The sequence below is a fragment of the Epinephelus lanceolatus genome, chromosome 4 (genome assembly GCF_041903045.1).
Source record: "Epinephelus lanceolatus isolate andai-2023 chromosome 4, ASM4190304v1, whole genome shotgun sequence".
Classification (NCBI taxonomy): domain Eukaryota; kingdom Metazoa; phylum Chordata; class Actinopteri; order Perciformes; family Serranidae; genus Epinephelus; species Epinephelus lanceolatus.
Window position 1 is genome coordinate 48,391,280 of NC_135737.1, and position 20,966 is coordinate 48,412,245.

General features: G+C 45.0%; 3 protein-coding genes across 3 annotated transcripts; 1 reads left to right on the forward strand and 2 right to left on the reverse strand.

Moving 5' to 3' along the window:
- Positions 1-4,787: 4,787 nt before the first annotated feature.
- LOC117259751 (olfactory receptor 11A1-like) lies at positions 4,788-5,714 on the forward strand. The gene has a single exon (XM_033631424.2). It carries the CDS (start codon positions 4,788-4,790, stop codon positions 5,712-5,714), a length of 927 nt encoding a protein of 308 aa, XP_033487315.2.
- A 3,793-nt stretch (positions 5,715-9,507) lies between these two features.
- Positions 9,508-10,434, reverse strand: LOC117259749 (olfactory receptor 6E1-like). Its single transcript, XM_033631422.2, has one exon. It carries the CDS (start codon positions 10,432-10,434, stop codon positions 9,508-9,510), a length of 927 nt encoding a protein of 308 aa, XP_033487313.2.
- Positions 10,435-19,888: 9,454 nt separating this feature from the next.
- Positions 19,889-20,809, reverse strand: LOC117259259 (olfactory receptor 4E2-like). Its single transcript, XM_033630504.2, has one exon. It carries the CDS (start codon positions 20,807-20,809, stop codon positions 19,889-19,891), a length of 921 nt encoding a protein of 306 aa, XP_033486395.2.
- Positions 20,810-20,966: the final 157 nt, after the last annotated feature.

Consider the following 20,966-nt stretch of genomic DNA (forward strand, 5'->3'; position numbering starts at 1 on the left):
CAATGGACAATTAATGGAACGCATGCCTAAACAGATGTGTTTTTAACTGCTTTTTAAAAATGTCCATGGAAGAGGCCGCTCTCACTCATGAGGTAGTGCATTCCACCATTTCGGTGCAACAGCCTTAAAGGCTCTATCACCTTTCGTCTTTAGTCTTGTGTGAGGGACAGTAAGTAGGTGGCCTTCAGTGGACCGCAGTGACCTGACAGGACAGTGAAAGGACACCAGAATCCGTCAAGTATGCAGGAGCTTGACCATGGACGGCTCTGTAAGTGATGGTTAGAATCTTGTGCTGGATCCTGAAATTAACAGGGAGCCAGTGCAAGGATGCCAGGACTGGAGTCATGTGAGTGAACTTATGAGATCTGGACAGAAGCCTGGCGGCAGCGTTCTGGACCAGCTGGAGGCGCTCTAATAAAGTTTTATTGAGACAGGTGAAAAGAGAATTACAGTAATCCAGACGTGAGGAAATAAAAGCATGGATGATCATTTCTAGCTTGGAATAAGTTAACATGGATCTGAGTTTGGAAATGTTTTTGAGGTGGAAAAAGCAGGAGCGAGTGACAGTTTTGATGTGGTCATCGAAGAGCATGGCCTGATCAAATGTGACCCCAAGGTTTCTCAACTTGGGGCACACATTTGCACTGAGGGACCCTAAGCAGCTGGCCACTTTAGATGCTGAGGCGTCAGGTGCAATAATTAAAATCTCAGTTTTAGCTGCGTTCAACTGAAGGGAGTTAGAAGACATCCAGTCCTTAATTACATTCATACAATCGTACAGTGAGTCAATTCCATCAGTCCTATCAGGGTTAAAAGAAAAATATAACTGGAGGTCATCTGCATACATATGGTATGAGATACCTTCAAAATTGCTGATGACATCTCTGAGAGGGAGCATGTATAGCGTAAAGAGGATAGGCCCAAGCACTGAACCTTGGGGCACCCCGCAAGAAAGGGGGACAAACTCTGATTTATGAGGGCCAACAGCCACAGAAAAGGATCGATCAGACAGATAGGATTTAAACCAATGAAGAGCGGTCCCTGAGATTCCTACCCTGTCCCTCAGCCTGTCTAAAAGGATGTGGTGATCAACAGTGTCAAAGGCTGCACTGAGATCGAGCAGAACCAGGATAGTGGATTTACCGGCAACGGAGGCCATCATGATGTCATTGGAGACCCTGAGAAGAGCAGTTTCTGTGGAATGTAACTGACGATAACCAGACTGAAATTTATCTAAGATATTGTAACTGTTCAACGCTGTCACTAACTGGTTTGCAACTGCTTTTTCTAGAATCTTAGATACAAAGGGCAGCTTGGAAATGGGCCGGTAGTTACTAAGAACATCGGGGTCCAGATTGGGCTTTTTGAGAAGCGGCTGAACAACCGCTTGCTTGAAATGGGACGGGACACGACCAGAAACCAGTGAGCTATTGATTATGGAGAGCAGAGATGGACCAATAGTGCTGAAAACATTTTTCAGCAAAGTTGTGGGCAGGATATCCAGCGGACTAGAAGAGATCTTCATAGTGCACACAAGATCTGCTAAGTCTTGTAAGGAGACAGGTGAGAAATTGTCAATAATTGACTGTTGTTTGGGAAGATCAGGAAGGGAGGAGGAGGAGGGTGTTATACTGGCCTTGACACTGGCAACCTTATTCACAAAATACATTAAAAAATTGCTACAGTCCTCATCAGAGGACACAGGTAGAGCAGGCGGTTGCGCACCAGTAATGCTACTTATAGTGTCAAAAATGACCCTGGGATTTCTCTTGTTGGAGATGATGAGATTTTTAAAATAAGAGGCTCTGGCCACCCTAACAACAGAACTGAATTCAGCTAACAGTTCTTTAAAATAAAGACGATGTACATGAAGCTTGCTTGATTTCCACAAGCGCTCAGCTCTCCGACTGAAGGAACTGTAGGGGTGATGTGGTTCGGGGAGAGTGAGTGTGTGGTGAGCAAACAGAGTCTCGGTCAGAAGACGTCAATGGCAAGGAGTGGAATGATGGAATTAGGCAAGGGAGAAGGCAGGTTTCAATGCAACACCAGTAGCTTTTATTTATCTTTGATTTGATCTTTCTGTCGTTGTCACAGCTTATTTTCGTGTGCTGCATCAGAAAAAGGATAAACAAAGAGACAATATAATTACAAACAAACAACGGAGTGGTCAATTAAACAATAAACAACAAATAAGTATGGGTGAATATACAATCCACAACTAAACAGTAAAATGGTCAAGCGACAAACAATCTTACATGGCTCCTGGCACATGTCTGGGAACAAAGAGAGTAGGGTAGCAGAGCACATGTCAGCAAAGCCACCACAAAAGGCATACAAAGGAAACAATCAAAGTGATGAACTGACCACTCACGCTAACTTGAAGACGCACACAAATCAGGATACATGTGCTGGCAGGGAGTGCAAAGGATGAACTGAGGGGTGAACAAACAATTTATAGTCTCCGCCCTTACCCAGCAGGTAAGGTGGGCGTGGTCAGGTGGCAGGTATCTGCTGGGTTCACTTTGGCAGATTCACCATATTTATTTGTATTTACCTAGAAAGAAAAATGAACTGAGAAAGCTCCGGGTCCAGGGAGTCTTTTCACCGACATTTACGACGAAGGCAGTGGATGTCGTCGTTCAGCCAGGGAGTGGGATTAGCTGCGGGGATAGTTCGAGGCTTTAAAGGAGCAATCTTATCAAGAATATCAGAGCAGTGTGAGTTAAAATAGAAGGAGCAGAAGCCGTGTTTCTGGCAACGGCTGAAGGAAGGGTAGAGGAAGGGATGATGAGATGAAAGGATGTATGTGCACCGGAATTTTGTGAAGCCTGCGAAGACAGGGATGAAAAGAAAGCTGAAATCATCTGAGAGAATTCAGGAACAGAGGGAGCAGGCACAGGGGGACATACAACCTGGCCCCCACCAGAGGGCGCTGATGATGCAGGCTGTGGCTGAGGCAGTGACGGCTCTGTGATGTCACACCTGACGACATCGGCAGTTGGTGGCACAGGTGAGGAAGCCGGAAGAGCGGGTGTGCCGTGTTGGAGCTGGCTCCTATGCCCGTGCCCGCAGTGTCTGGTCCTCGCTGAAGGAGGAGAGGAGGCCTGAGATCTGCGGACCCCCGCGGTCTGAGTCGGAGTCGGAGAGATCTCATTGGCAGAGCGTCTACACCGGCATGTTTGGCTGCGGTCTGGTTGCTGCTGCGAGTCTGATGGACCGGTGTTGAACAGATTGTCGAACGGATCGTTGTCTGAATCGGTCGTGTAGATCTGCAGTACTGGATCCATGGTAGGTAAGGTTTGGACAATCTTTACAGGCGAGACGCACGGTCTGTCTGAGCTCGAGAAATCTTGAGACAAACAGGGTAGGATGGGTTGATCCAGCATAAGTAGGCTTGGCAGGTGATTAGGTGTGGTTGAGGCGTGGTTCTGCTCCCGAACCTAAGTTAACAGGTTAACTACATCTGTTTAGTAGAGCTCTGATGTCAGATCAGTGTCCTGTTAGAGCTCTCAGTGATCACACATGTGCATACTGACATGTTTCCTTCATGTGAGTGCACACGGTTCAACAAAATTCTTCACGTGTTTCAAGCAGAAAACAGAGCAGAGCACAAATGTTATGGATGGCATCGTCCCTCCATTTTCTAACACCAACCATCCAACACACTCAGCTGGACTGCTGCTGCTGCTGCTGCTGCTGCTGTGAAGATCAAGACAGACTCAGCAGTGTCTGTGTTTGACCCTGGGCACAGATGAGGTCCTGCTGTCCTTGATCAGGGTGCAGACTGTGATCGTGCTCTTGATTATGGCCTAAAATTGAAACCAGTCTCACTCTGAAGTCATCGAATACTGGCGCTTGGTCAGTGACTTCGGGTGTCAGACACCAAGGTCAAAAGCCACGTCACCATCATTGTTCAACGGTGCCCGGCAGAATCAGGGAAACGTGGCAGGACAACAGCGAAAGTTAAAGTGGAGTAGGGCAGGTGGGAGGGTCCAACAACCACCGACTTTCACCCAGGAGGCCGGTGTTCACTTCTGTAAGATTGTAAACCATCCCAGAACGTCAACAACCAACACACCCAGGGTACCTTGGACGTCACATGTGGACGTGGAAAGTCCATGACCAAACGTGGACATGTGACGAGGTCACAGTGAGGATGATGATGGTCGGGGTGCAGGCAGCAGTAATTGGATAAACCTGCAGACTTACTGTGACTGAACTCTGACGTGTGTTATTAGATAACAACATCCACATGAAGATGACGATGACGATGAAAGAAGTTGATTTTATTGAGCAAAACAATTGTTTTTCAAGCAGTAATTAAAAAGCAGCTGTGAGCGGGGGCAACCATGCATTATGGGTATAAAATACTTGACTGCAAGATTAACAGTGCATCAATCATCACAAGAAGCTTACACCCTTTAGTGGCGCTAAGCTATGAAGACCAATGCAGACAAGTAGGAAAAAAAAAAAAAAAAAAAAAGCAGCTGTGAGCAGCACGTGGTTTGGTAATGAGGTCTGTGCACTGCTGTGGGCGTCTCCTCACATCAAAGGGTTAAAAGGAGCAGACACAGTCGTATCATACAGGTGAGGGACGAGCTGTGTGCTGTCTCACCTGCTCTGTTGTGTCATACAGGTGAGGGACGAGCTGTGTGCTGTCTCACCTGCTCTGTTGTGTCATACAGGTGAGGGACGGTGAGTCTGAGGACCTGTGCTGTGTTTAAAGGTTTAACTCAACATTATAAAACCTTCAGTTCACAGTTTGCACATGTTGTAAATAGTTGTTTATGAGGATCATGGTTAATGTCACATTTTTCACCCTGGCTGCGTACTCTGACACTGGAGCCTTCAAACATTTATATTTCATGATCGTCATGTGTCTCTACATGTTGATTCTTTGCTCCAACCTCCTGCTGATTGTGGTTATCTGTGTGAACAGAAGCTTACATGAACCTATGTACATGTTTCTGTGCAGCCTGTTTGTAAATGAACTGTATGGTAGTACAGGGTTGTTTCCATTGCTGCTGCTTCAGATCCTCTCTGACATTCACACTGTCTCTGCTTCAGCTTGTTTCCTGCAGATTTTCTCTGTGTACACATATGCATGTGTGGAATTTTTAAACTTGGCCGTCATGTCTTATGACAGATATCTGGCCATCTGTCATCCTCTGCAGTATAACACACGTATGACGGCTAACAAGGTCGTCGTGCTGATCGCTGTCACCTGGTTGTTCCCTTTTCTGATGATAGCTGTTCTGATATCACTGAGCGCTCCTTTACAGCTGTGTGGGAATGTCATTAACAGAGTTTACTGTGGAAACTACGGCATCGTTAAACTGGCGTGCTCTGACACCACACTTAATAACATCTACGGGCTTGTTTACACTGTCATCTCCATCATTATCCCTCTGCTGCTGATCCTCTACACGTACGTGAAGATCCTCAGAGTCTGTTTCTCTGGCTGTAAACAGACGAGACAGAAAGCCGTCAGCACCTGCACACCTCACCTCGCCTCTCTGCTCAACTTCTCCTTCGGTGTGTGTTTTCAGATTTATCAGAGCAGGTTCGATATGAGCAGCGTGCCGCACATGTTAGACATCTTACTGTCATTATACTTCCTAACATGCCAGCCTCTCTTCACGCCGCTGCTGTACGGACTGAAAATGTCCAAAATACGCATCATATGTAAACGTCTGCTGTGTGGTGATGTGTAGGTCGTTCACTCCACTTTTACATACATGAAAACGCAGTGAGTGAATTCCTCCTCTGACTTCAACAGTATCGACACACACACATCAGTGTGTTCAGGTGAGCGTGTGTATGTGTGCGTGTGTGTGCAAAGGGAGAAAATTAAAGGTGCATTTTGTACAAGATGAGCCGAGGTTTATTTTGCTCTTAAAGGAAGTTCCACACCAGAGTATCGGTCTTCAGTTTGCTTTCTGTTTATGTCTTCGTCACTTGATCTGAGAGGCATGATGTGTGACATGTGTACATGTAACAGGCTGAAGTTGACACGGCGTCCCAGAACGTCAACAACCAACACACCCAGGGTACCTTGGACGTCATATGTGGACGTGGAAAGTCCATGACCAAACGTCTCCCCTTCTGTTCCTGAGATATGACGTTAAAACATGATGATGTCACAGTCAAGCTGACCTTTGACCTTTTGACCTTCATTATTTCATCCTGTTAGACATTTATGTCAAGTTTTGTCAGAGTTAGTGAATGAATTCTTCAGTTATTGCTCAATCAGTCTGATAAACTCTACGCCCTGGTGTCCGTCCCTGAAACTAAACCTCTCTGTTCCTGCTCTTCATTGACACACACCGATCAGCCAAAACATTCAAACCACTGTCAGGTGAAGTGAACAACACTGATCATCTTGCAATGCAATGTTCTGTTTGGAAAGCTTGGGCTCTGACATTCATGTTGATGCTACTTGACATGCTCCACCCACCCAGACACCGCTGCAGACAAAATAAACCCCCTCATGGCAACGGCACTGACTGCACTTCAGCCTGACATCAGGAATCAACAACAGACTTTCTTTGTCACACATTTCAGACACAACGAGACTTCAAAGAGGTCACGTGTGTGTGTGGGCTAAACGTAACCACGTGCGTGTGTGGGCTAAACGTAACCACGTGTGTGTGTGGGCTAAACGTAACCACGTGGGCGTGTGGGCGAAACGTAACCACGTGTGTGTGTGGGCTAAACGTAACCACGTGGGCGTGTGGGCTAAACGTAACCACGTGTGTGTGTGGGCTAAACGTAACCACGTGTGTGTGTGGGCTAAACGTAACCACGTGTGTGTGTGGGCTAAACGTAACCACGTGGGCGTGTGGGCGAAACGTAACCACGTGGGCGTGTGGGCTAAATGTAACCACGTAGGTGTGTCGGCTAAACGTAACTACGTGTGTGTGTGGGCTAAACGTAACCACGTGAGTGTGTGGGCTAAACGTAACCACGTGGGTGCGTTGGCTAAACGTAACTACATGTGTGTGTGAGCTAAACGTAACCACGTGAGTGTGTCGGCTAAACGTAACTATGTGTGTGTGTGGGCTAAGCGTAACCACGTGAGTGTGTGGGCTAAACGTAACCACGTGTGTGTGTTGGCTAAACGTAACCACTTGGGTGTGGGCTAAACGTAACCACGTGAGTGTGTGGGCTAAACGTAACCACGTGTGTGTGTTGGCTAAACGTAACCACGTGGGTGTGTTGGCGAAACGTAACCACGTGTGTGTATTGGCTAAACGTAACCACGTGGGTGTGTGGGCTAAACGTAACCACGTGGGTGTGTTGGCTAAACGTAACCACTTGGGCGTGTGGGCTAAACGTAACCACGTGGGTGTGTTGGCTAAACGTAACCACTTGGGCGTGTGGGCTAAACGTAACCACGTGTGTGTGTGGGCTAAACGTAACCACGTGTGTGTGTTGGCTAAACGTAACCACGTGTGTGTGTGTTGGCTAAACGTACCCACGTGGGTGTGTTGGCTAAACCTAACCACTTGGGTGTGTGGGCTAAACGTAACCACGTGTGTGTGTGTTGGCTAAACGTAACCACGTGTGTGTGTTGGCTAAATGTAACCACGTGTGTGTGTGTTGGCTAAACGTAACCACGTGTGTGTGGGCTAAACGTAACCACGTGGGCGTGTGGGCTAAATGTAACTACGTGGGTGTGTCGGCTAAACGTAACTACGTGTGTGTGTCGGCTAAACATAACCACGTGAGTGTGTGGGCTAAACATAACCACGTGGGTGCGTTGGCTGAACGTAACTACGTGTGTGTGTGGGCTAAACGTAACCACGTGAGTGTGTTGGCTAAACGTAACCACGTGTGTGTGTGGGCTAAACGTAACCACGTGAGTGTGTTGCCTAAATGTAACCACGTGGGTGTTGGCTAAATGTAACTACGTGTGTGTGTGGGCTAAACGTAACCACGTGAGTGTGTTGGCTAAACGTAACCACGTGGGTGTGTTGGCGAAACGTAACCACGTGGGTGTGTGGGCTAAACGTAACCACGTGGGTGTGTTGGCTAAACGTAACCATGTGGGTGTGTTGGCGAAACGTAACCACGTGTGTGTGTGGGCTAAACGTAACCACGTGGGTGTGTTGGCTAAACGTAACCATGTGGGTGTGTTGGCGAAACGTAACCACGTGTGTGTGTGGGCGAAACGTAACCACGTGTGTGTGTGGGCTAAACGTAACCACGTGGGTGTGTTGGCTAAACGTAACCACTTGGGCGTGTTGGCTAAACGTAACCACGTGGGTGTGTGTTGGCTAAACGTAACCACGTGTGTGTGTGTTGGCTAAACGTAACCACGTGGGTGTGTGTTGGCTAAACGTAACCACGTGTGTGTGTGTTGGCTAAACGTAACCATGTGGGTGTGTTGGCTAAACGTAACCACTTGGGTGTGTTGGCTAAACGTAACCACATGTGTGTGTGTGGGCTAAACGTAACCACGTGTGTGTGTGTTGGCTAAACGTAACCACGTGGGTGTGTGTTGGCTAAACGTAACCACCTGTGTGTGTTGGCTAAACGTAACCACGTGGGTGTGTTGGCTAAACGTAACCACTTGGGTGTGTTGGCTAAACGTAACCACATGTGTGTGTGTGGGCTAAACGTAACCACGTGTGTGTGTTGGCTAAACGTAACCACGTGTGTGTGTGTTGGCTAAACGTAACCACGTGGGTGTGTTGGCTAAACGTAACCACGTGTGTGTGTGTTGGCTAAACGTAACCACGTGTGTGTGTGTTGGCTAAACGTAACCACGTGTGTGTGTGTTGGCTAAACGTAACCACGTGTGTGTGAGTGGGCTAAACGTAACCACGTGGGTGTGTTGGCTAAACGTAACCACGTGTGTGTGAGTGGGCTAAACGTAACCACGTTGGTGTGTTGGCGAAACGTAACCACATGTGTGTGTTGGCTAAACGTAACCACGTGTGTGTGTTGTTGGAGGAAAAACCATTAGGTGGTGGTTTTGCACCAACGTAGTGCTTTTATTTTGAAAGAGACTGTATCAAACTGTACATTTCCTGTGAAAACAGAAGTGTATTTTGAAAACAGACAATGCATGTAACAGGCTGAAGTTGACACGGCGTCCCAGAACGTCAACAACCAACACACCCAGGGTATCTTGGACGTCATATGTTAATGTCCAAACGTGGTCATGTGATGAGGTCACAGTGAGGACGTGATGTTTAGACAGTGGGGACAAATGATCTTCTGCAGCTTATTAAACAGCTTCTCTTCAGTAAAAACACGTCATGTATTTTCCTTTCTTTCTTTCATACATCATGTTAGCAATGCATTTCAGAATAGTGTGAGAAGAAAATGGACGTTGATTTGAAACCGTGGTGGAAAGCTAACATATCTCATCAGAGGGCAGGTTGTGAAGACACGGCAGCTGAATTTCAGGTCTTATGTTTTTTAAAGTTAAACAACCACAGGTTCAATTTTAACGTCAGAAAACAGTGAAATCTGTCATCTGGCTTCAACATAACTGCTCTACACTTTATCAAAGACAAGACTTTTAAATATGATGCGAATTTTGGACATGTTTAGACCGTACACTAAAGGACTGAGAAGCGGCTGGCATGTGAACCAGTACAGTGATAGAAAAATTCTCAGAACATTGGGCAGATTGTTCATATCAAACCTGCTTGACACTATTTCAAAGAGAACCCCGAAGGTGAAGTTGAGGAGGGAGATGAGGTGAGGTGTGCAGGTGCTGACAGCTTTCTGTCTCGTCTGTTTAGAGCCAGAGAAACAGACTTTAAGGATCTTCCCATAAGTGTAAAGAATGAGCAACAGCAGAGAGAAGACTGAGAGCAAAGAGATGAAGAATCCGGAGATGTTAACAGCTGTGGTGTCACCGCAGGCTAGTTTGATAACAGCGTGATTGTCACAGTAGACTTTCTGAATGATGCTCCCACACAGCTGTAAAGAGGAAGTCAGCGACGTCATCACAAGACAGAACAGTAAAGGGTAAAACCACGTTACAGCAATAAGCATGGTGATTTTACTAAAGGACATCTGTGTGTTATACCGCAGAGGGCAACATATAGCCAGGTATCTGTCATAAGACATGACGGCTAGGTTGAAATATTCCACACCTCCGTACAAGAATACAAAGAAATTCTGCAGGAGACAAGCTGAAGCAGAGACAGTGTGAATGTCAGAGAGGATCTGAAGCAGCAGCAATGGAAACAACCCTGTACTACCATACAGTTCATTTACAAACAGGCTGCACAGAAACATGTACATAGGTTCATGTAAGCTTCTGTTCACACAGATAACCACAATCAGCAGGAGGTTGGAGCAAAGAATCAACATGTAGAGACACATGACGATCATGAAATATAAATGTTTGAAGGCTCCAGTGTCACAGTAGGCAGCAAGTGTGAAAAATGAAACCTGTGTAGAGTTGATCATGATCCTTGGCTTCATAAAGCAGCCACAACACTGTTGAGAGGAAAAACTGTTTCCACAGAGCGTCACATTTTACTGTCACACACTCTGCACATGTTTAGGACTGTTAGCAGCTGACGTATTGAACACAGCGACAGGAATAAGCAGAGTAAAGACATTCATCATCAACAGTTCACCCTGACTCACCGGTCTCTTACTTAAAGTCTACATGATGCTGAGATAAGACAGGAAACACTTTGTGACACTGTGTGAATCTGTGCGTCCGTCCTGACTGAGCTCAAACTCTGCTGCTGCTTCTTTTATGCTTTTCGGAGAACACCCACAGCAGCTGTCTGACATCGTTCATCTCACTGATGTCATAGAAGTGACAACTATGGAGACACTTTTTTTTTTTTTTTTAAGATATTTTATTTGGGCATTTTGCCTTTAATGGACAGGACAGACAAGTGTGAAGGGGGAGAGAGAGAGAGAGAGAGAGAGAGAGAGAGAGAGAGAGAGAGGGGATGACATGCAGCAAAGGGTTGGATTTGAACCCGGGCTGCTGAGGCAACAGCTTTGTACATGGGGCGCCTGCTCTATCCACTAAGCCACCGACGTCCCTATGTAGACACTTTAAACATCACCTGCACTCACCAAGTGGGGTGACCCACATCCTGTAAAGAGTAAATAAATAAATGACCCTTAAAATCACAACTTATTAACACACTGATTGATTCCTGTGGTGAAATATTAGTGTTACAGCCATTTCTCACAAGTCCTACTTTCCTTTTATTTTTTGAGTCCCTTTAATGCACCACCTGACCTGACATCTCGGGAACCTTTAATTAAAGGCAGGTGTGCTGAGGTGAGTGTGGAGCGTGGAAGACACCGCGGGGTTACAGTCTGTAACCGCCGCGTGTTTGGTTAATCTTAGTTTTTTATTATTTGATGAAGTCATTTCATACTCCGCTGATTTGAACTTTTTTTTGAAGGCCCGTTTATTTGGGGATTTTTGTTTTCATTTTTTAAAAGCGCAACAGTCAACACGGTCAGTTCATAGCATCATCCTGCAAATCAGTCAACTCTTCAACCACCCAAAGCACCAGGATCATCAAACAGTGAGTAAAACTAGACCAAACACAGTGAGGTCATCACACACTATATGAACAAAAGCATGTGGCCGCACCTGGTAGTTACTGAATTCAGGTGTTTCAATCAGACTTGTTGCCACAGGTGAATAAAATCAAGCAGTGAGCCATGCAGTCTGCATCTGCAAACATTTGTGATACAAAAGGGTTGTTCTGGAGAGCTCAGTGACTTCAGGCGTGGTACTGTGATTGAATGTCACCTTTGCAATAAGACAGTTTGTGAAATTTCATCCCAGCTGGATATTCAACAGTCAGCTGTATGTAGCTGGGTGGGAAAAAGTAGCTGGTTATTAACGCCACCAGAGGGCACTGTCTCATATGGGGGAATTGTTTTAGAGAGCAGTCCGGAAAACGGAAGTTGGCATCTTGTTTACTGCGGTGTGGACACGCTACGTTTCCCGATGTTTATGGAGTGTTTTGGAAGATGCTGACAGATAAACAGGCTGTGTCTCATGATAGCCTTGAGAGAAACCCGTTGGATGTCATCTAGTTAACGTTCTGCCGTTAACACTGTTTGTGCTTCGGAACAGATGCACACGTTAGTATGCTTTATAATTCTGCACATTCATTGTAATATTTTGACCTGTGAATGTGAGACTGTTAATTGAATATGTGAACTTGTTGTGTTATAGGGTCGAGAGAACCACTATAGTTATTTTCACACTCCACCTTGGAGAGGGGTTAGGCACCAGTAGCTCAGGGTTATCAGTATCACTACTGTGTGAATGTAACAAATTAATTAGGCAGGTCTAAAGGGTTACATAGTACAGAGCAGACTGTTAGGGGTTACTGGTTTTGTTTATCTAAGGGGACTGCAGATACAGCAGAGAACAGTCTGCTAGTTTTATTTTGAAACTCTTATTATTTATTTTATTGTAACCAAACACCACATTCTTTTGTTCAGAATAAAGACCCCCAAAAGATATTTCTGTGTCCTGTGCTGATCCAACTCCGCCAGGCTACGTGTAAGTGACATATTAGAAAGTGGAAGCGTTTAGGAACAACAGCAGCTCAGCCACGAAGCAGAAGATGAAGCGAAAGTCGTCAACGCTCTGCTGATCCCACAGCTGAAGAGTTCTGAGCTTCCACTGGCGTTAATGTGAGCACAAAAACCATGCAGCGGGAGCTTCATGGAACGGGTCTCCATGGCCAAGCAGCTGCACGCAAGCCTCACATCACCAAGTCCAACGCCAAGTGTTGGATGGAGTGGTGTAAAGCACACTGACACTGGACTGTGGAGCAGTGGACACGTGTGACTGTGGAGTGACAAATCACGCTTCTCTGTTTGGCAGTCAGATGGGCGAGTCTGCTGGGAGAACGCTACCGGCCTGATGGAGGAGGGACGATGGTACGGGGCTGTTGTTCATGGTTTGAGCTCCGCCCCTTGTCTCCAGTGAAGGACAACCTTAATGCTTCAGCACACCAAGACATTTTGGATGATGCTATGCTTCCAGCTTTGTGGCAACAGTTTAGGGAAGACCCTCTTCTGCTCCAACATGACGGTGCCCCAGTGCACAAAGCAACAACTGTGAACACATGGTTTGACGAGTTCAGTGCAGAATAACAGAGCCCTGACCTCAACCCCATCGAGCACCTTTGGGATGAACTGGAACAGAGATTGCGAGCCAGACCTTCTCGTCCAACATCAGTGCCTGACCTCATCAGTGCCTGACCTCATCAGTGCCTGACCTCATCAGCGCTCTACAGAATGAATGGACACAAATTCCCACAGAAACACTCAGAAATCTTGTGGAAAGCTTTCCAAAAAGAGTGGAAGCTGCTGAAGGTGCAAAAGGGGACCTACTCCATATCAAAGTTTATGTAGTTGAATACAATGTCCTTTCAGTCCTTGTTGGTGCAATGGTCAGGCGTCCCAAGACTTGTGTCCATGTAGTGTATCTCCCGTCATGGCGTCTGTGGACAGCTATTTTTGAACTCATGTGGAAGCTGCAATAATTAGATTTAAAGGATTTAGACAGTTGTGCTCATAAGTGTTTGCACCCTGCCAGAAGCTGTAAGATGTGTCCCATTCTTTGACGAGTCATCAGGCCGAAAAACATTTCTCTATATTTAATGGGATTCAAATTTAAGCATAAGGCATCACAGGAGGATCCTGATCAGATGTTGAACCACCTCAACATGAAGGAGCAGCAGCTCTACTCCGAGCTCCCTCCAGATGTCTGACTCCTCCCCCTATCTCTAAGGCTGAGCCCAGACACCCTACAGAGGAAACTCATTTCACACGCTTGTATCTGTGACCTCATTCTTTCAGTCACTACCCAGAGCTCATGACCATAGGTGAGGGTTGGGACGCAGATGGACCAGGAAATCAAAAGCTTCACCTTCTCGCTCAGCTCCCGCTGAACAACGACAGTCTGGCACAGCGCCCGCATCACTGCAGACACCGCACCAAACCACTGATCCATCTCACGCTCCATTCTACCCTCACTGTGAACAAGACCCTGAGGTACTTGAACTCCTTCTCTTGAGGCAGTAACTCTCTCCTCTCCTCAGACTGGGAGGTGCTGACTCTCATCCCGACCACTTCACACTCAAACTGCCCCAGGTCGTGATGAAGGTCCCGGTGTGATGAAGCCATGTGCGCAGATGGCACTGGGGACGGGGGGACAGATTTATAGTGACCCCGATCTGTCCCCCCCACTAACTTACATTGCAGCACAAAGTTGAAATGGCAGCATCAGTAGCCTTGTCAGTGATCAATCCACTTTACACCGATTCAAGAAGGGGAAAGGCTGGAGCAGATCCTTGCTGAGTTGGGAAAGCAAGGTGTTCAATTCTCCATGTAATTCTCGGTTAGTAACACTGCACAGCTGATCCATTGATAGCCCGGTGTTTGTGCTACAACTAATGGTGCGTTCAGTTGTACTGGTAAGTTGTTGTTTTGAAGTCAGAAAAGCATTGAAATCTAGCATCTACAAGTGTAAACGTTGGGTTTTCGTTTCATTTCATTAACTGTCCATTTTTTCCGAATTCCACGTTCCATGTCCCAGTTTTTAAACTGGGAAGCGCTCAGTTCGGACGTTACGTTGTTCGGAGCTCCAAGTTCCGACTTCCAATGTAAATGTAACGCACCATAAGGCACGATTCTCGACCCCGGGGTCCTAAGAGGAGCTGGCAGCTGTGCCTGTGCCTGCAGCGGTAACCATAGTGATCATATACAACTGTCTAATGCCTAAGCTGGTGATTTTTCTGCCGCATGAAGCCAGAGAAGAAAGAAAAATAATCACAGCGTTTTTTTCAAGAACCAAAAGATGTAAATATCCAACGCCTGTTGACTTTCCCAGATGTGGCAAATATTTGTTTTGTAATGTTGAGTAGCTAGTCTGACAATAATAAGAAGGCATTTGGACTCACCTGAAGTAGGCTAAATGTAAAATAACAGCATTCTGGGCTGCAGGTAAATATCTTTAATGTTGTTATTTCTATGTATAATGTTATTTTAGTAAGCAGCAACAGTTAACTGAAACAGTCATACTTACAGAGGGAATTCCTAATATTTCATTTAAAGTGTGAATTTCATTTCACATTTTATGCTATGTAGGCTATACTCACTTCTTTTTATTAATGTGACTCTGTTGTTTAAGTGTTTAAGTGCTTCCGTTTTCATACACATTGTTATGTTTATAATCATTTACATGAAGGCACGAGTTTGAATCATTTCAATTTTATTTTATTATTAATTTTTGCACATAGGTTCTTTGCTTTTTTGTTGGAATACAGTTAAAGTTGCTGCAGTTGGACCTCCCTGACCTGACGTGCTGACGTATTGCGTTAAGTGAGTTGTGTCATTTCCGGTGTTTCTGTGACAGCGTCTCTGTACTGCTCTGGTGAATTCTGCTAGCCTGCTTTCTCACTTCAGTTGCTTTAACGTCTACTTCAAGTCTTAACCCACACTGGTTCTGTTTAAGCACTTATAGCTCTCCTCCTTTCTACGACTTTCTCGCTAATCTCTTAGCTGTTGTTTGCACGTTACTAGCCTTGGTAGCTACATTAGCTTTACAGTTAGCGATGGCTTCTCCCTCTGCTCTTTCTTGCTCGGTGTGCCAAATGTTCAGTTATGCCTCTGCCTCCTTTAGCGACAGTGGTAATTGTAATAAGTGTAGCTTATTTGCTGCGTTGGAGGCGAGGCTTAGTGAATTAGAAGCGCGGCTCCACACCATGGAAAACCATTCAGTAGCTGCGGTAGTTAGCCAGCCCCCTGTAGCCGGTGCGGAGCCACATAGCATAGCCTTAGCCTCAGCTAACTGTCCTCCGGTAACTCCCGTGCAGCCGGGAGGTTGGGTTACGGTTCGCCAGAAGCACAGCTCCAAGCCGAAGCCCACGGCTCACCACCAGCCTGTTCACGTTTCCAACCGCTTTTCCCCACTCAGCGACACACCCGCTGAGGATAAAACTCTGGTTATTGGCAGCTCTATTCTGAGGAACGTGAAGTTAGCAACACCAGCGGCCATAGTCAAATGTATCCCTGGGGCCAGAGCGGGCGACACTGAATCAAATTTAAAACTGCTGGCTAAAGCTAAACATAGATTCAGTAAGATTGTTATTCATGTCGGCGGCAATGACACCCGGTTACGCCAATCGGAGGTCACTAAAATTAATATTGCCTCGGTGTGTGAATATGCAAAAACGATGTCGGACTCCGTAGTTTTCTCTGGACCCCTCCCAAATCTGACCAGTGATGACATGTTTAGCCGCATGTCATCATTTAACCGCTGGCTGTCCAGGTGGTGTCCAGCAAATGATGTGGGTTTCGTTAATAATTGGCAAACTTTCTGGGGAAAACCTGGTCTTATTAGGAGAGACGGCATTCATCCCACTTTGGATGGAGCTGCTCTCATTTCTACGAACCTGGCAAATTTTATTGAGAGTCGAGTTGAGACCAGGACTCGGAGACACAGTCCTATACACCTCTCTGAGCTTCTAGTTCAGTTACCCAGCCATAGTTTTCATAGTTTTATACAAACGGTGTCTGTCCCCCGACCACCTAAATTATTTAAATCTAAAATTAAACAAAGAGGAGTTGTGCATAACAACCTCATAAAAATTAAAACCTCTTCTGTGACAGAAAGACAAAACAGGAGAATTAAATGCGGACTGTTAAATATCAGGTCTCTATCGTCTAAAGCAGTGTTAGTAAACGAATTAATATCAGATAATCATATTGATTTACTCAGTCTCACAGAAACCTGGCTGTGTCAAGATGAATATGTCAGTCTCAATGAATCCACTCCTCCCAGTCATAATAATACCCACATTCCTCGAGGCAGCGGCCGAGGAGGGGAAGTTGCAGCCATTTTTAACTCTAGTCTGTTAATCAGCCCTAAACCTAAACTAGATTATAATTCATTTGAAAGCCTCGTTCTTAGTCTTTTACAGCCGACCTGGAAAACCTCGCAGCCACTTTTGTTATAGTGTACCGTGCTCCTGGCCCGTATTCTGAATTTGTATCTGAATTCTCAGAGTTTTTATCCAGTTTAGTTCTTAAATCAGATAAAGTTATTATTGTAGGCGATTTTAACATTCATGTCGACGTTGATGATGACTCCCTGGCTACCGCGTTTATCTCATTATTAGACTCCATTGGCTTCAGTCAGGGTGTACATGAACCCACTCATTGTTTTAACCATACCCTCGATCTAGTTCTGACGTATGGAATTGAAATTGATAACCTAAAAGTCTTTCCACAGAATTCCTCGCTATTGGATCGTTATCTGATTACTTTTGATTTCTTTTTACTCGATTACACGCCACTCAGCAACAGTTACTATACTAGATGTTTATCAGATAGTGCTGTTGCAAAATTTAAGGAAATGATTACTCCGTTGTTAAATTCAATACCAAGTCCTTCAGTAACAGAGGTTGCCTGTACCGACTTTAACCTCTCCCGAATTGATCATTTTGTCGATAGCGCCGTAGGCTCGCTGCGAACACACTTGACTCTGTAGCTCCTCTTAAAAAGAAGTTAACAAAGCAAAGAAAGTTCGCTCCTTGGTATAACTCTCAAACCCGTAAGTTAAAACAAATATCGCGAAAATTTGAAAGGAATTGGCGATTAACCAAACTGGAAGAATCTCGTTTAATGTGGACAGACAGTCTCAAATCTTATAAGAGCATGCCAGAGCAAACTATTACTCAGCATTAATAGAAGAAAACAAGAATAACCCCAGGTTTCTTTTCAGCACTGTAGCCAGGCTGACTGAGAGTCAAAGCTCTATTGAGCCTTGTATTCCTTTAGCCCTTAGCAGTAATGATTTTATGAGCTTTTTTAATGACAAAATTCTAACTATTAGAGGCAAAATTCATGACCTCCTGCCCTCAGATGGTAGGCCTACCTATCTAACCTCAAACACAGCTGTAGAACCTAATATATATTTAGATTGCTTCTCCCCGATTTCTCTTCAAGAATTGACCACAGTGATTTCTTCATCTAAATCATCAACGTGTCTCTTAGACCCCATCCCAACTAGGCTACTTAAGGAGGTCTTTCCTTTAGTCAACATTCATATATTAGATATGATCAATATATCCTTATTAACAGGCTATGTACCACAGTCTTTTAAGGTAGCTGTAATTAAACCTCTACTAAAAAAGCCCACCCTGGATCCAGAGGTGTTAGCCAACTATAGACCAATATCTAATCTTCCCTTTATGTCAAAGATCCTTGAGAAAGTAGTCGCAGACCAGCTGTGTGATTTTCTCCATGATAATAATTTATTTGAGGAATTTCAGTCAGGATTTAGAGTGCATCATAGCACTGAGACAGCACTAGTTAAAATTACAAATGACCTTCTGATTGCTTCAGACAAAGGACTTGTCTCTGTACTTGTTTTATTAGATCTTAGTGCGGCGTTTGACACAATTGACCATCAAATTCTACTGCAGAGACTGGATCACTTAATTGGCCTAAAAGGTTCAGCACTAAGCTGGTTTAAATCTTATTTATCTGATCGTTTTCAATTTGTTGACGTTCATAATGAATCATCCTTACGTACCAAAGTTTGTTTTGGAGTTCCGCAAGGTTCTGTGCTCGGACCAATCCTATTTACTCTATATATGCTTCCTTTAGGCAACATCATTAGAAATCACTCTATAAATTTCCATTGTTATGCGGATGATACTCAGTTGTATTTATCGATGAAGCCAGAAGAAAGTAATCAATTAACTAAACTCCATAACTGCATAATCAATCAATTAACTCCATACCTAAACTCCATAACTGCATAATCAATCAATTAACTCCATACCTAAACTCCATAACTGCCTGAACATTCTTCTCACCAAAAATCCTCCAGGTCCAGTAAATTCTAAGGCTGTCTTGCTTATGTGAGGAGACAGTGATACCAAGTCCATTATTGTTTAACAGTGAACGGCAGCATCAGGGACAAACACAGTGGATCAACAATGGAAGTTAAGGCAGCAGAGGTCTGAGTAGGGCGGGCAGGAGGGGTGTGGATGGGTCCAACATCCCTCCTGCCCGCCCTACTAACATGTGTTGTTGTCCCGCGGTGTTTCCCTCTGACACTGCCGGGCACGTGTGACTAAGCAGCGGTGTTTAATGACTTTGGACTGAGACCGGGATGTGTTATCACATAACACATGTACTGTTATCTGACTAACAGAAATTACAGCTTTAAATGAACACGTTTCTTTCAGTCAACATGACAAACAATAAATAAGTCAGTGTCTGTATTCCTGAGTCAATGGAGGAAACTCCCAAAGGTAGAATGAGGGCCTTCTGCTTCTAGAAAAACAAACCCTGTGTGTTCCAGCAGAGCTTTAAAGAGCCATCAAACAGGAAATGAACAGCACAGAACTATAAACTCTGCTTAATGTGGATCTGTCACGTCTGTCCTTAATTTGCATCGTAAGGTCGACATCAGGAGGGATACAGATCCGACAGATCAGTCTGCATCTCTGCTTTTAAGGTCAAGATTTTATGGGCAGCTGCTGAATTCAGATTAATGAAACCTTTATAAGTGACATGTACCTGCAGACCAGTGGTTATACAGTGCAGTTTGATTTAACATATTGTTTGCATCATATCCTTCTCATAGTTTTTAAAGACCGACCGTCTGTCTTTGATCCATACAACAGAAAAACATGAACCATGGAGACAAACATGTGGACACTTTCTTTCCTACGGTTCACCATGACATAATGAGCGAATGAATGTGTGAGTCACTTGCTCTCAGCCTTCACAAAGACAGACTCCGACTGTTTGTGTTGGATCACTCAGGCTTTATTTCCCTCTTTTTCAAACACACAGTAAACTTCAGACACAGTGATGGCTGAGCCACATGAACCACACCTCAGAGCAGAAACAGATTTTTACATATGACACGTATTTTGGTTATTTTCAGTCCGTACAGTACGGGGTTAAAGAGCGGCTGACACGTGAGGAAGTATAATGATAAAAATATTCGTAATATGTTGGGAACATTGCTCATGTCAAACCTGCTCTGCAACACCTCACAACAAACCCCGAAGGAGAAGTTGAGCAGAGAGGCGAGGTGAGGTGTGCAGGTGCTGACGGCTTTCTGTCTCGTCTGTTTACAGCCAGAGAAACAGACGTAAAGAATCCGAATGTAAGTGTAAAAGATAAAAACCAGAGGAGTAAAGACTGCGACGGCACTAACGAAGAGTCCATAAATGTTTAAGGCCAAGCTGCTGGAGCACGCCAGTTTGACGATAGAGAAGTTCTCACAGTACACTTTGTTGATGACGTTCCCACACAGCGTTAAAGACGAACTCAACAACGTTGTGCAGACAACTATCAGGAGAGCAGGTAACCAAATCATAGCAATGAGCACAGCGACCTTTTTCAATGTCATACGAGTGTTATACTGCAGAGGATAACAGATGGCCAGATATCTGTCATAAGACATGACGGCCAAGTTGAAAAATTCCACACAGACGTAAGAGTACACACAGAAAATCTGCAGGAAACAAGCTGAAGCAGAGACAGTGTGAATGTCAGAGAGGATCTGAAGCAGCAGCAATGGAAACAACCCTGTACTACCATACAGTTCATTTACAAACAGGCTGCACAGAAACATGTACATAGGTTCATGTAAGCTTCTGTTCACACAGATAACCACAATCAGCAGGAGGTTGGAGCAAAGAATCATCATGTATAAGGACGTCAGAATGGTGAAAAAGACGTAGTTTACCAGCCTGGAGTCAACGTAGGCAACAAGTTTGAAATATGAAAACTGTGTGTAGTTCATCATGATCCTCCACAGGTTCATGAGGCAGTCTGCTCACAAGACCGAGTCATCATCATCGAGTGAATCACACCGACTGAGCTGAGACTCTGCGTCTGCCTCTTTTAACCTATTCCAGTTTGGGTCAACCCACTCACTGACCTCATCACATATCCCTCTGACT